Source organism: Triticum aestivum, chromosome 5A (assembly GCF_018294505.1).
Source record: "Triticum aestivum cultivar Chinese Spring chromosome 5A, IWGSC CS RefSeq v2.1, whole genome shotgun sequence".
Classification (NCBI taxonomy): Eukaryota; Viridiplantae; Streptophyta; class Magnoliopsida; order Poales; family Poaceae; genus Triticum; species Triticum aestivum.
The window spans coordinates 389,570,617-389,584,866 of record NC_057806.1 but is presented as its reverse complement, the minus strand read 5'-3'; the positions used below and the strand labels follow the sequence as shown (position 1 = coordinate 389,584,866).

At 46.2% G+C, this 14,250-nt stretch overlaps 1 protein-coding gene and 1 long non-coding RNA gene across 3 annotated transcripts; one reads left to right on the top strand and one right to left on the bottom strand.

The window, feature by feature from the left end:
* The first annotated feature begins 4,403 nt into the window (after positions 1-4,403).
* On the top strand, positions 4,404-9,191 carry LOC123103537 (uncharacterized). Of its 2 annotated transcripts, none has more exons than XM_044525154.1 (7): positions 4,404-4,559; positions 4,700-5,298; positions 5,390-5,557; positions 5,636-5,803; positions 6,128-6,295; positions 6,374-8,024; positions 8,327-9,191. In XM_044525154.1, coding segments are annotated over exons 1-7 (3,330 nt in total). In that variant the 5' UTR covers positions 4,404-4,557; the 3' UTR covers positions 8,901-9,191. The 2 variants fall into 2 exon arrangements, with proteins under 2 accessions (XP_044381089.1, XP_044381088.1); XM_044525153.1 differs by adding an exon at positions 5,882-6,049 and having other exon boundaries at positions 6,128-8,024.
* Positions 9,192-12,258: 3,067 nt separating this feature from the next.
* On the bottom strand, positions 12,259-13,734 carry LOC123103538 (uncharacterized). The gene is made up of 2 exons (XR_006449854.1): positions 13,443-13,734; positions 12,259-12,528 (listed from the first exon to the last, which is right to left on the bottom strand). It is a non-coding gene; the product is annotated as an uncharacterized lncRNA (long non-coding RNA).
* Positions 13,735-14,250: the final 516 nt, after the last annotated feature.

The window sequence follows — 14,250 nt, the reverse complement described above, 5'->3', positions numbered from 1 at the left end:
CGACAATCTCCCTCTTTATGTAAACCTTGCATATAATGAGAGAAAAGGCATTCGAATTACTCCACAAAGTGTTATATTGGCATAGAACACTATAAATAATAGTAGGAAACATGATGCAAAATGGACGTATCAGTGGGCACGCCCTGGTGCCTCGTGGGCACCTGGGTGGCCTCCTCTGGTATTTCTTTTCTCCAATATTTTATATATATTCCAAAATAATCCTTCGAAATTTCAGCTTCTTTGGAGTTGTGCAGCATAGGTATCTCTAACATAGCTTTTTTAGGTCCAGGATTCCAGTTGTCGGCAATCTCCCTCTTCATATAAATCTTGCAAATTAAGAGAGAAAAGACATTAGAATTACACCACAAAGTATTATATTGATCAAAACATCATAAAAACAGTAGGAAAACATGATGCAAAATGGTCGTATCAAGGTCGCAAGCATCGTGACCTTAGACCTTCGTCGGGCTCTTCATCTTGTAGGTTTGTGGCCTCCTTTGTTTCTTGATACCTCCTTGTCTTGAACCACCCTGCCTCTTTAACCTTGGCGCGCACAACCCGTGTTCTCCCGCCTTAATCGATCAAGTGAGGGCGCGTATGGGCCTGCTTAGGCCCAAGTTCTTTATTAAGAAGCCAATTGCCACCATGATTCAGCCCACCACTGGCACAACATGCGTCGTTACATCATCGACTAGAATCAATAGTTTCTTTGCTACAAATCTGGAGCGGGCGGCGCTGCCTCGACCGCCCGTTCTTTGACCACAAAGTTTCTCACCCCTCGCCGCCAGATACAGAGTATCAAGCGAGAGGGAGCGAGATGGCTTTTTCTTCGATGTCGTCCGACGAACACCAAGAGCGCTCGGTGAGTCCGCCTTCACCGCCTCCACCACCCTTGACCAATCACCCATAGTGGGTAAGTGATTGGAAGAGCTATCTGGTCGCTGCAACTAATTTGGAGCAGTTGGTGGAAGTTGGCTGCCTGCCGAAGCACACCTCCATTGCCTGGCTGGCGCCTCCTCACAAGTACAAGGTCCCTCGGCCATTGCTCTTTAATATGGTGGTGCACGTGGTATTCACTTACCGCGGGTTGAGCCTCCCGCTGAGTTCCTTCACCGGGGAGGGTCCTGACCCACTATTGGTTGCAGTTACACCACCCGACTCTGAGTGGCGTGCTTCATTTGTCATGCATCACAACCCTCTACGGGTCCTTCCTTAGGATTCTCCCGCATTTTGACCTCTTCCAATATTTCTTTGAGGTGGTTCCTCGCCTGAAGGAGGGTAACGTCCCCTCTTGCGATAGGGCCATCATTCATCCTCACCCAGATTCCAATTATTTTGAGTTTGCGACCACCGCAGAGTCAACGTTGTGGGAATGGAGATGGTTCCCCCCTAGACATTCCCTGTGATTACCGTGACACTGGGCTGCCCAAGTTCGCCAATGTGCCTTGTTGGTAAAGACCGAAGTGGGGCTCCAAGACATATTTCTCCCTAGAAACTGGCCTCGAGATAGATGTGGTTTTCCGGCTGCGGGGAAAAGGGCTCTGCAGCCTGCAGCTTCTGAAGACTTAGGTGGAGCAAAACGTCCATACCTTAGGATGGAGAGAGTCCCCCATGTTTGAGTACAAGGGAGTGGACGAACCCAACCGCCTGCTTTGACGGGAGATCACAGAGAGTAAATTCGAGCTCCGTATGCACCTGGTGACCATCCTTCCTCTCGGTGAGATCCATATGGGGGTCGGTATAGAACCCTACAGCTAGGCGAACCTGCGCCCTCTAGTAAGTTATGATGGCCTGATTTCTGTTTATAACTTGTTGCGGAGAGCGATCCTAAGTCCTAACCCCTAGGGGCGTCTTTGTTTGTAGGACTTTCGGGACTTTATTTTGAATCCCCCAAAGCCTCACGGTTATGCAACAACGATGTATCTTGCCAACCATGCATGCATAACAGACCAGAGCTTTGGTACCATGGTGACTGGAACCCCTTTTGTCGTGGGAGGATCCGGGAAGAGGTCAGGGACGCCGCTAGCTGACCTCCCTTCGGTGAAAGCTGCAAAATTGCCTGTGGACGCCTCTAAGGATCCATCCATGGGGAGGTTCGATCCTCGAATCATGGGCACAAGCGTGCCTGGCCCTTCGGAGCCCTCGCTGGACGCGCAGGAGCCCCCAAGTGAGATGATAGCACCGAGCCTTTCAGAGGAGCCGGTCCAGGCACATGCCTCCGTGTCCCGAGTGATTCCTCGCTAGATGCCAAAGTCAAAGCCAATAAGGGACAACATATGTATCATGTTTTTTGCTCGCGGTTCTTTGCGGAGCTCTCGTCATGCGATGTCCTTATACTTCTTGTTTTTCATAGGTCGGTGCGTGCTCCAAAGAAGTTCGCATGCCGTCGTCCGCCTCCAGCACCAACGATTTTGCTTCCTCTGAGGGAGTGGTCTTGTGATGATTCGGCCACTGAAGACCTGGCGGGCTCAAGTTTCCGTGTGGCTGGGAGCCGCACCAAGCCTCCGCCAGGGACTGGGGCCTCGCTTGAGGTCACGACATTGTTTCACGGGCTTGGTCCTGGTGCCGATATGGTAGTTGGCTATGCACCGCCTCCGGCTCCCGCGTCTTCGCACAACAGATGGTCAAGGAGCCCTTCTGCCCTAGCTCGCTTACGAGTTTCTCTTAGCGAGAGTGGTGTCCAGGCCCAGGTCCCGCGGGATACCTTGGGGGAGGCCGGTACCAAGGTAAGCATATTGCGTCCCCCTTAGGCCCCGTTTGGATTGTCGTGTTCTTCTCAAATACACCCGTAAAGAATACAAGTCTCAGCTCGTCGTTTCATTTCCGCCCCAGATTTGCTAAGCGGCCGGTAAGATACAGGTGTAAAATATACACCTCCGTATTTGAATACAACCAATCCAAGCGCGGCCTTAGTAGCCTCCGAGCCTCGGGTATATTATGTCATAACGTGCTTGAGGTTTTGATTGTTATTTCTGTTGTACCTTAGGTTCACCTTGCCCAAAGATCCAGCCTCGCCCCTCGGGTCGGCGAGCTTCGCCTATTAGTGGAAACGGAGCACATCCGGGTCTCCCAGCGGGAGCAATCTCTTGCATGCCGTGTTTTGTGAGTCCCTCCTGTTCTGCAATATTTTGAGCTTTGTCGAGCATCCATCTCTGTTTGAATGTGTTGGTTGTGTCCGGAAACAGCTGAAGAACACTTGCTTGAGATGAAAGGGCATCTCGGTGCAGTTCGAAAGGAAATGAACCGCGCTCGTGATGTCGCCACTGCTAAGCTTACTGAGGCGCGTGCCCATCAGGAGCTGCTTCGTGGCGAAGGAGGGTCCTTGGATAGGAATCGACACATCATCGAGGACCTCTGCGCCCAATCGCGGAAAGAGAAAGTCGTTGAAGATCACCGAGGACCTCCGTTATCTTGAGGCCTGGCATTGGTTGTTGGCCTGCCCCGACTGCTTCTTTTCCTGTGGCGAAGTCGTTGGCGACATTCATCAGGGCCGCCACTGATGTAAGCTTGTCTTTCCCTGTCTTCTCGCCGAGCTTGTCTCTGAATAAGGGGCGTTGTGCTCTGCTCATGAATGCTTCGATGGCCATTTCATCGAAGATGTTGGACAGAGTGTTCTTCTTCTTGAATCACCGTGCAACGTAGTCACAAATTGATTCTTTGTCCTCTTAAATGATATTGTGAAGGTCGGCATTTTTATATGCAGTTGGCCGATCCGGCAACAGGTTAAGGTGAACCTTTTTTTGTTGTAAAATTATCCACAGTAAGAGTAAGATAGGTAGTAACATCACACATATCTAGATAAAAAAAATGATGTAACAAGCAATAAATGAAAAAAATGGAGGAAAGTGGTAATATAGTTAGTTACTAGTAGTATGAGTAACATCACACATTTTAATATAGTTAGTTACTAGTAGTATGAGTAACACCCAAAAGGCAAAATGAGTCTATAGCCTAATAAATGAAGTGTTGCATGTTACCACACATATGTTACTCCCCACTATAGAGGTAGTAACATATACTACTCCCTCCGTTCCTAAATATTTATCTTTCTAGACATTTCAAATGACTACTACATACAGATGTATGTAGACATATTTTAGAGTGTAGATTCATTCATTTTACTCCGTATGTAGTCACTTGTTGAAATGCCTAGAAAGACAAGTAGTATTTAGGAACGGAGGGAGTAGTAACATGTGCATGTTACTAGTCTATGTTATCACCCATTGTGGCCGGTCTAAGTAAACCACAGATAATCCAAGCCACCCATAGTCAACCTTCTCATTTCGGAAGATTCTAGAGCCCGTACGACCTGATTCGGTCAGACCGATCTTTCTCTACAGTACCGACCAAATGATGCGTCATAACGAAAGAAATCAGCTATCGTCACGGCGACGGAGCAACAATATCGCGGGAGTAGTACTACTGTACTACGAAACAACCCATGCGCATCTCCTTCCCAAACATAGGGGGAGGAGACCGCTCCAGTCTCCACCCTCTACCTCGCCTCCAGTCGCCAGACGGCGCCACCTCCGCCGCCTGCCGCCGCCCGTCTGCGGAATGTGAGTGCCCGTCCGGCGAAATCACCCGGCCCGTAGCGTGCGCGTACGCGCGTGTCGCGAACGCCGATATCTATCCATGGTTTGGCTCGTCCCCTTTCTATAGATTGGCTGACGAGGTGTCGATCTGGATTTGTACGCAGGGTCTGCGCCCCGACGGCGGGGGTGGAGGTGCTGCCGCCTCGCGGGGGTGTCTCCGCCCGGCGCTCCTGGCCGCCGAGCTGCGGCCGCGTCCCCGAGAACGGCGACGGCGAGAGGGGCGTCCAGGGCACGGCGGACGAGGCGGCCGGCCACGCGGGCGTTTCCTCTGCGGCGTGCAACGGCGGGCTCCCGCGCGAACCCCCTCAGCCGCAGCCGCCCGGCGACGGGGATGCACGTCCCTCAGATAGCCAGGCAGAGATCAGGGCGCTAGATGTGATGCCGCTGGCGTTCGCTGCCCCACGGAAATGTGCCGTTGCTCCTGCTAATGGTTCCATGGAAGATGGCGGTCGTATGGCCGATTCGTTGAATGTGGAGGGGCAATTGGTCAGGGATGAGGATGTTGTTATTGGCAATGGAGATGACAGTGTTGTGGGAAGCAGAGTGGACGACGGTGAATTGGAGAGGGAGGAGGACGAGAGCAGAAAGAAGAGGTGGTCGGCATCTGTCATGAATCCGCCTCCCAAGAGGAGAGCGGTCTCAGCCAAGCGCAGATTTCCGCCTGGCTGTGGGAGTGTTGCTGCTACCGGCATCGGCGTCAGAGGTAAGGAGGTGCTGGTATGCAGACGCACCAATCATTTTCACTAGTCGGTGTGCCTTAGCAGTGAATGCCTTGCTCACGATTCCAATTTCAGGTTGTGGTGTTTCTCTGATGTTGAAGCGAGATGATTCTAATCACGAAACAGAAAGCAAAAGAGAAGAGGTCGGAGGTGCCACCGAGGCACACAATCATATGCAAGAATCTCAAGTCGTCAATTGTGTTGCTCCAGATGATTTTGCAGACCGTCCGCAAAATTATGTTGGTATGAAGACACGCCAATCATTTTTTGCTAGCTGGTGTGCCTTTGTAGTGTATGCCTTGCTCACGATTACACTTTCAGGTCATGGCGCTTCTCCGATTTTGAGGCGAGATAATTCTAATAATGAAACAGAAGGCAAAAGAGAAGAGGTCGGAGGTGCCACCGAGGCACACAATCATATGCAAGAATCTCAAGTCGTCAATTGTATCACTCCAGATGATTTTGCAGACCGTACGCGAAATTATGTTGGTATGAAGACATGCTAATCATTTTTCGCTTGTGGGTGTGCCTGTGTAGTGGATGCCTTGCTCACGATTACAATTTCAGGTCATGGTGCTTCTCCGATTTTGAGGCGGGATGATTCTAATCACGAAACGGAAGGCAAAAGAGAAGAGGTCGGAGGTGCCACCGAGGCACACAATCATATGCAAGAATCTCAAGTCGTCAATTGTGTCACTCCAGATGATTTTGTAGACCGTCCACGAAATTATGTTGGTATGAAGACATGCTAATCATTTTTCGCTTGTGGGTGTGCCTATGTAGTGGATGCCTTGCTCACGATTACAATTTCAGGTCATGGTGCTTCTCCAGTTTTGAGGCGAGATGATTCTAATCACGAAACAGAAGGCAAAAGAAAAGAGGTCGGAGGTGCCACCGGGGCACACAATCATACGCAAGAATCTCAAGTCATCAATTGTGTCGCTCCAGATGATTTTGCAGACCGCCCACGAAATTATGCTGGTATGAAGACATGCCAATCATTTTTCGCTTGTGGGTGTGCCTATATAGTGGATGCCTTGCTCACGATTACAATTTCAGGTCATGGTGCTTCTCCGATTTTGAGGCGAGATGATTCTAATGTGGATATAGAAGGCAAAATAGAAGAGGTTGGAGGAGCTACCGAGGCACACAATGAGAAGATCCAAGAATCTCAAGTCGTCAACGTTATTGTTCAAGATGGTTTTGCAAGAGGCCAACGCGGCCATGATAATCCGCTAAATGATGTTACAGACGACTCACCAAGACATAGTTTCTCAGAGCAGATGAATGGTAGAAGACTATTACGTGAAAGGAAGCGCGCACCACTAGTAGTGGGGAACACTGAGATTAGAAGCAGACGCGAAGGACGTGTGCATGATGGCACTCCGAGGACTCATCCAAGAGGCCCACTTAATGTGAAGAGAAAGGGCAAGAGTGCAGAGATTGTCAAGATCAATGTGACATTGGTAGATGATGCAGGGGTGATTGACGTGATACGCTCGGCATCCAAGTGTGGAGAGCATGTTGCGACCAATCAAATTGAAGATAAGGATGGTGTGGGCCTTAATACTAATAGGGTAATTATACAAGCATTGATGGCTCCAGACAGATGCCCTTGGACGCAACGAAAGAAATCTATTGCCAGTGTTCCTAAATCGCTTGGTCCTAGGAAAAATGTGAAGAAAAAGGTTGCTACTCCAAGGAAAGAATTGCACTCCAAAGTTACCCCTTCTACACCGGCTAGGCGCAAGGCAAGAGAGGGCGGAGAAGATTCCTCCTCAAAAGATGATGAGAAATCTTTGGCACGACTTGCGCATGAAAGAAATAATAAATCATGCGTCAACATCTCTCGATGTCCTCCTTCCGACGAGGTGAGTGTTCATAAGATTGATGAGAGAAGTCGATTGAGCGATCCAAAGGATGTACCACTTGTAGCGGGGGTTGTTGATGTAAAAACCAAATGTGAAGGAAGCTTGCAAGAAGGTACTCCGAGGAACCATGTGAGAGCTCTTGTTAATGTGAAGACAAAGGGCAAGAAACCAGATAATGTCAAGGTGAATGTGACATTGTTAGATGATAGGCGGGTCTTTGAAGATGACAAGACGAGAAACCAAATTTCAAGAACTCGGAGAGGAGTGGCGCGCTCCTCAAATATTAAAAACGTGAAGAAAGGCATGTTTGCTCATAAGCGCGATGGCATCGACAAGGACTCTGGGAATAAGTTCACAAAGGAGTCTAAGTGTGGGGATCATCTTCAGACTGATCAAATTAAAGAAAATGATAATGTCGGCCTTGTTACCAACAAGATGACTGTATTAGCATTGATGGCTCCTGACAAATGCCTGTGGACAGAAGGGAAGAGGTCTATTGTTGGTGTTTCTCAGTCTCTCACTTGTAGGAATAATAACTCTCTTACCGTTCATGAAGGCCTTTGTTTGTCTGACATATCTCAAGGAAAAGAGAGCATTCCCATATGTGTGATCAACACAATTGATGGCGTGCTGCCAACGCCATTTAAGTACATCACCAAAGTCATATATCCGCCCTCATATGCAAAAGCACCTTCAATAGGCTGTGACTGCACTAATGGTTGCTCGGACTCTAGTGAATGTGCTTGTGCTGTGAAAAATGGAGGGGAGATCCCATTCAATTTGAATAGCGCAATTGTTTATACAAAGCCTCTCATATATGAGTGTGGCCCATCATGCAGGTAGGGTGTTCAGTAACTTACAAAACACAATAGCATAACCTAGCTAGGCAAGAATAACCCATTAATATTTTATTTTTAATGTTTGACAACATGTTCTTATTGCCAGCCCAATGTTATACTAGTTCTGGCATGGTAAGTTTAGATTGGTAAATCCAGATGGCAGTGAAATGTGGGAAACTGTCTCGTACAGCCGAAGCCTGCTTACCTGGAAGTTGGTTTTGACAAAAAGTTATTTGTTCACATTAGACAATTTAGGTTAAACTGAAATGGTGAGCTAACCAAATTGTCAAAACTGCATGCAGGTGCCCACCAACATGCCACAATAGGGTGAGCCAGCACGGCCCCAAAGTTCCACTGGAAATATTCAAGACTGGGAAGACAGGTTGGGGTGTAAGATCCCTCAGTTTTATCCCTTCAGGTAGTTTCGTATGTGAGTATGTAGGTGAGGTATTGCAAGAGACAGAAGCTGAGAGGACAGAAAATGATGAGTACCTTTTTGATATTGGTCGTGACGATGACGATGACGATGATGATGACGATGACGATGATGACGATGAAGAAAAAGATTCACAATCTTCTAAATCCGAGATGACAGCGGAGGGCTTGGGCTATACAATAGATGCTGCAAAGTGTGGTAATGTTGGAAGATTCATCAACCATAGCTGCACTCCAAACATGCATGCACAGGATGTTCTCTGGGACCATGATGATAAGAGGATGCCGCATGTTATGCTTTTCGCCGAAAAGAATATCCGTCCGCTACAAGAGCTTACTTACGATTATAATTATAACATAGGTAATGTGCGCAAGAATGGCAAGGTGAAGGAGAAGAAATGCTTCTGTGGTTCGTCGAAGTGCCGCCTCAGGCTTTACTAAGGTATTGGTGACTGATGATGGTAATGTTCATATTTCGGCGGAATGCAGTCCTGTCAGCGCAGTGCTCCTTGGTCTTACTCTCCCGGTCACCTTGCAATTGTCGATGGCTTGTGATGTTTTTTTCTTGCTACCCTAGCGTTGAATTAGTACTGCTTTTTAAAGAGCTGCATTAGCTCATTCTGCTGTTAGCTTTATGTTCAGAACCGAACCTGTACTGGGTACATGAGTTCTGGCTGTAGCTTTTCTCTGTCACAAATTTTACATAATCAAGCATTGTTGCTGTCCTTTTAAGCATTATTCCAGACACTGCGCAAGCAGGAGCTAAGTGCACTGGGCTGCCCTTTTAAGCATTCTTGCTGTGCTGCCTTTCTTTCCAAATAGATAGATTCCCAGTTCTGAATCCGACACTTAAATTGGACAATCCCAGTTCTATTGTCAGTTTTGAAACAAAAAGAAGTATTTACTTGACAGTCTCATAACAGCACCCAAACGAATCCCCATCCTTGGTAAAATACTGCTTTGATCTTCCAGGGCAGCATGGATGGTCAGTACACCATTTATCAGCGCACGCTCAGCGAGCCATAGTAGTATCTCATTTGTTCATCTGAACTGGTTGTGAGAAGCCTGCATAAATTCTTTAGCACGCTGAGATGAAATGTCAGTTTTATGGTCATGAAGAAGTAAATCACATTTTTTTTATAGAAGTAAATCACATTTGGCATGTGGTAGATGGGGCAAGCAAGACTACTCATTTCCAGTGGCCACAGCTTCAGCTAAACGCTCTGGACTAGCCCTAACAAAACTATTTCAACTGTGACATTTCTGACAAAAGATGATCAAACTTATGCCATTAGAATCCATCACCAGAATATCTTGGTTCTTTATGGTGCTAAGGGGAAAATCCAATTCATTATTTCTCTTCTCCCCGCACAAAGGCGGCTAGGGTTTCTCTATTCTCCAGCAAGACCATTGTTCTCGACCTGCTCAGGACGTCATCTAGGCGTGGGACTGCCCTCTTCATCAGGTGTGTACTCTCTTGTTGTGTAGCTCTTTGTTCATGACTCCCAATAACGATGTTGAGGTGGCGTTGACATCGTGGCAATGTCATAAGCCCCGACAGTGTTTGCATCGATACTGGAGGTAGGCTGATGGCATGGTCCCATGGGGCAGCTGGATATATTGGGCGATGCCATGGTGCCGATGGCGGCGAACAGAATAATCAAGCATAGTGTTGGATCTGGGCGAGCGTCAATGTAGTATATTAGTGCCTCCTCTCTTCGTCAAAGCTCAAATGCGTGTTCTTTCTTCCTGTTGGTGATTCTGCGGCAGATCTTCAACAGCTTGTTCACAGGCCCTGCCTGACATTGTTCAAGCATGCGTTTTGTCCCGCCTCTTGCGACATGTTTCTACTATGGTTCATGTAGTCCATGGTGGCGTGTGTTATTGCTGAAGTTCCGGTCTTTGCAACTGATCAATCCTGACGAGAGGATTTTCTTCGCGGGTAGAAGATGAACTTGAGAGACTTTTGGGACTACGATGTGGAAACTGCTGCTATCTTTATTTTTCAAGATAGATTGAATAACCAAGGAATGGGCCTATCCCTGCACACCCAAAAGAGACAATTAGAATATTTGACAGTTCTATTCCAGTCCTAAAACTAAGATATGTTCACTTACCAAAAGAGCACCAAAACGAATCATACTGTGTTCCCCATCCTTGGTAGCCTACTGTATTTGATCTTCCAGGGCCATCATGTAGATGTAGATCATCACTCCCTCTCTGAATGCTCGGGACAAGTTTATCATCACTGCGCTCTTAGTAGCATCTCATTTTGTCCATCTGGACAGGTTGCGAGAAGACCGTGTACTTCCGTCAGCACTGATTCTTGAGATTAAAAGTTAGTTTGATGGCCATGAAGTGGTAAGGTTACTTTAAGCTGACAAAAGGTAATGCTCCAAACTAGAACCTAGTACCAGAATTCATCTACAGATTTACCAGAATCTCTTAAAGAGTTAAGTCCACAAAGAATGCTGCAGCTTCCTTTTTCAAGAATGGTACGGTCAGCTTCACCCAAGTTGATGAGGAAGAATGTTATGGCTGCATGCATCACTCTGATGCAGAGGCCGGGTGTGACCCTCCTCTTTTTTTTTTAAAAAAAAGCTTCATCCAAGTTGATGAGGAAGAAAATAGAATCCATCAGTCCCCAATGGAGACGAGAGTGGCAGACAACTTACTCCCATTACAAAATGACACTTGCTTCTGCATGTGCTGGTCCAAATAAGAGCAGAAATCCTGGCCTAAACCAAACAACACCATGTGAAACAAGGCTGTTCTCATCTACTGATTTCAACATCACTACTCTGAAATTTACATCAGTTCCATCGTTTTGTCCAGGAAATCCAATTTTGCCCTCATTCAAGATATCACACTTTTCCCACAAAACACAAGCAAAATATTCCAGCGATCAAGACTGGGAAGTAACTTTTACCCTGTATATAGGATCAATGGCTACCCCCGCAGAAACAAAAGGGAGCAGCACTGGAAATTTCAACTGGAAGCAAATTTGGAAGTTTTGGGGTCCCAATAAGTTCAAAATGTTTGTGTGGCGCCTTGCTCACAACAGTTTGGCAAACAGGATGAAGATTCAGAGGTTGGGTGTGGAATTGGAGACAGCCTGCCCGGTGTGTCATCGGTTGAATGAAGACGGCGCATTCTCCTTAAATGTAAGAAGGTAAAAGAACGTTGGAGCAGGCTGGCGTTAGGTGATCTTTGGGAAGTCTTGTTGCAGCATAACTCCGCCCATGAGATGCTTGGTGAATTGTGGAAAGCTGACAGTGCCTCCCAGCTGAGGGCTCTTGGCATGATGTGGGAGTGGTGGGATGTCAGGAAGAAAGCCAACACAAGGGAGCCAGTTTCTAGTCCTCAGAGAAAGTGGCGGAGCCAGGATTCGAGTATAGGGGGGGCCGAGTACGTATATTGATCGAATCTTGTTGATAATTACTAGTTGCTTCTACTAAAATTGTTGATCGTTGGGGGGGGGGGGGGGGGGGGGGGGGGGGGGGGGGGGGGGGGGCAGGCCCCTGCTCGTCCCCCCCCCCCCCCCCCCCCCCCCCCTGGCTTCTGCCCCTGCTCAGAGATGATTTTGCTGCTGCTGGCGCGGGAGCGTCTGTGCACCTGATAGATTTACTTCATCCTGAAGCAGTGGCGTGCCTTGCTGCTATCGATGGGGCTATCAGACTTGGCGCAAACCAAATTGTTTTCGAGAGCCTGATGCTACCAATCTTGTGTAAGCGCTGAACAGCAAGGGGTTTGATATGGCGACGATCGGCGTACTGGTGAAGGAAGCTTGGAGCTTATGTGTTTCAAATTTCGAGTCTTTCAAGTTCTCTTTTAGTAGTCGTGTACGTAACACCGTAGGGCATGAACTTGCCCAGGTCGGGGTGAGAAACGATTCCCAGGATTGCTTTTGGGTGGATGATGCCCCTAGCAGTATTGTAAACTTGTTAGCCAGCGATCTTGATGTGCCTGAATGAACGAACTGCAGAAATCTGCGACCCTCACATTCCTCAAAGGGCACGCAGTCACCAGTTGCGCCGTTGAATTCGGCCCTTGAGTGCCATAGCACAAACTGCAGAAAAAGGAGCAAGTAAGAAGAATTAAAATGAACCCAAAAAAACTGAAGTCATACAGAAATTAAAGAAGAATGAAAATGAAAAAAAGAATCGAAAAAAGAAGATTGGCTCTCCTGATGCTTGTTAAACTCTCAAAACTGGTAGACTTAAAAAGAGATTGCGTGCTAAATATAATAAGTTTATATCTGAAAAAAGAAACGAAAACTGAAGTCATACAGAAACTGAAGAAGAAATGAAAATAAAAATATTTTTTGAAAAAGAAAGATTTGCTCTCCTGATGCTTCTTAAACTCTGAAAACTGATAGACTTAAAAAGAGATTGCACATATGGCAGAGAAAAACTTATTCTTATAGCTAAACTGATGGATAGCTTAACTTTATTCTTAATGACTCAACTTTAAACTGATGGACAAGGACAGAGAATGACAAAATAACTAACAAGTTATAAAAAAACTAAAGAGGACCAAATGAAATACCAAAGGTACTGATCCTTTGGGACACTGATGACTATAAACAAATGAAGACTTACAAAATAATAAACTGCATACTAAAAAAAAAGACAAAGTGAACACTAAAGAAATGAAAATACAGAACTATTGAAATACCAAACACACTGATCAGCTAAATCAAGTGAAGGCATGAATGAATCTAACAGGAAAGACTGAAATAATTATTTAAATAGAGAATTATAAGGGACTATTGAGATGAACTAAATAATTATTGACTAAAATACTGAAAAATGATGCAAGAAAAATTACTAAATAAAGGAACATAAAACTGAAGGAATGAAGAGGAAACGAACAATATATAATAAAGAAACACTGAAACAAGACTGATAAATAAGCAACCCATCTATGATAGCAAACCATCTTAATGAGCAGCATGGCCATAATACCAAACCATAAAGTTACCAAGAGTGAGTTTGCGGCCATCTTGATCCCTGTACCTCCAATTGTTTTCCTTTATCTGTAAACCAGACCATAATTTAATCCAATGAGACAACTTATACACCACCATAGTAGGATCACTGGGTATATGTGGTCAAAAGTAGCAGTGTTCCTAGTTTTCCAGAGTGTCCAGAACACAGTTATCACACCCAACACTAACCCACTAACCTCTATTTTACTTTGCCTTTAAAACTACCAATCCAAGCACTAAATTGATCTACAGTTTGGGGAATTCAGTCAAACCTATAGCCACACGAACTACCCCCCCCCCCCCCACACACACACACATATTTAGCAATCGCACAGTCAAAGAAAAGATGTCGTATACTTTCGGCATAATCACAAAAACTACATTTAGTTTCACTACCTTCCCAGTTTCTTTTAGCCAGAACATCTCTAGTTGGAATACTTTTCCTTAGGACCAACCAAATGAGAACTTTAACCTTCAAGGGCAGTTTAACCCCCCATACTTCTCGTGACTATATTTGAAACTAACATAAAGGGATCTAACACTAAATTTACCATTTTTGGTTAACAGCTAGTAATATACATCTTGTTCATCTGACAAAGTAATACCATCACACATTTGTCTCAGCTGGTTCCACATATCAGGTGCCCCCCCCCCCCCCCCCCCCACACACACACAAATTCCTTCTAGATCTAACAGTACCAAACTCACTCTTGATAACTTTTGGTACTGAGAAATTAGCACTGAAAGTAAGCAAATGCAATCTAGGGAATTTAATGCACAAAGGATTATCTCCTAACCAAA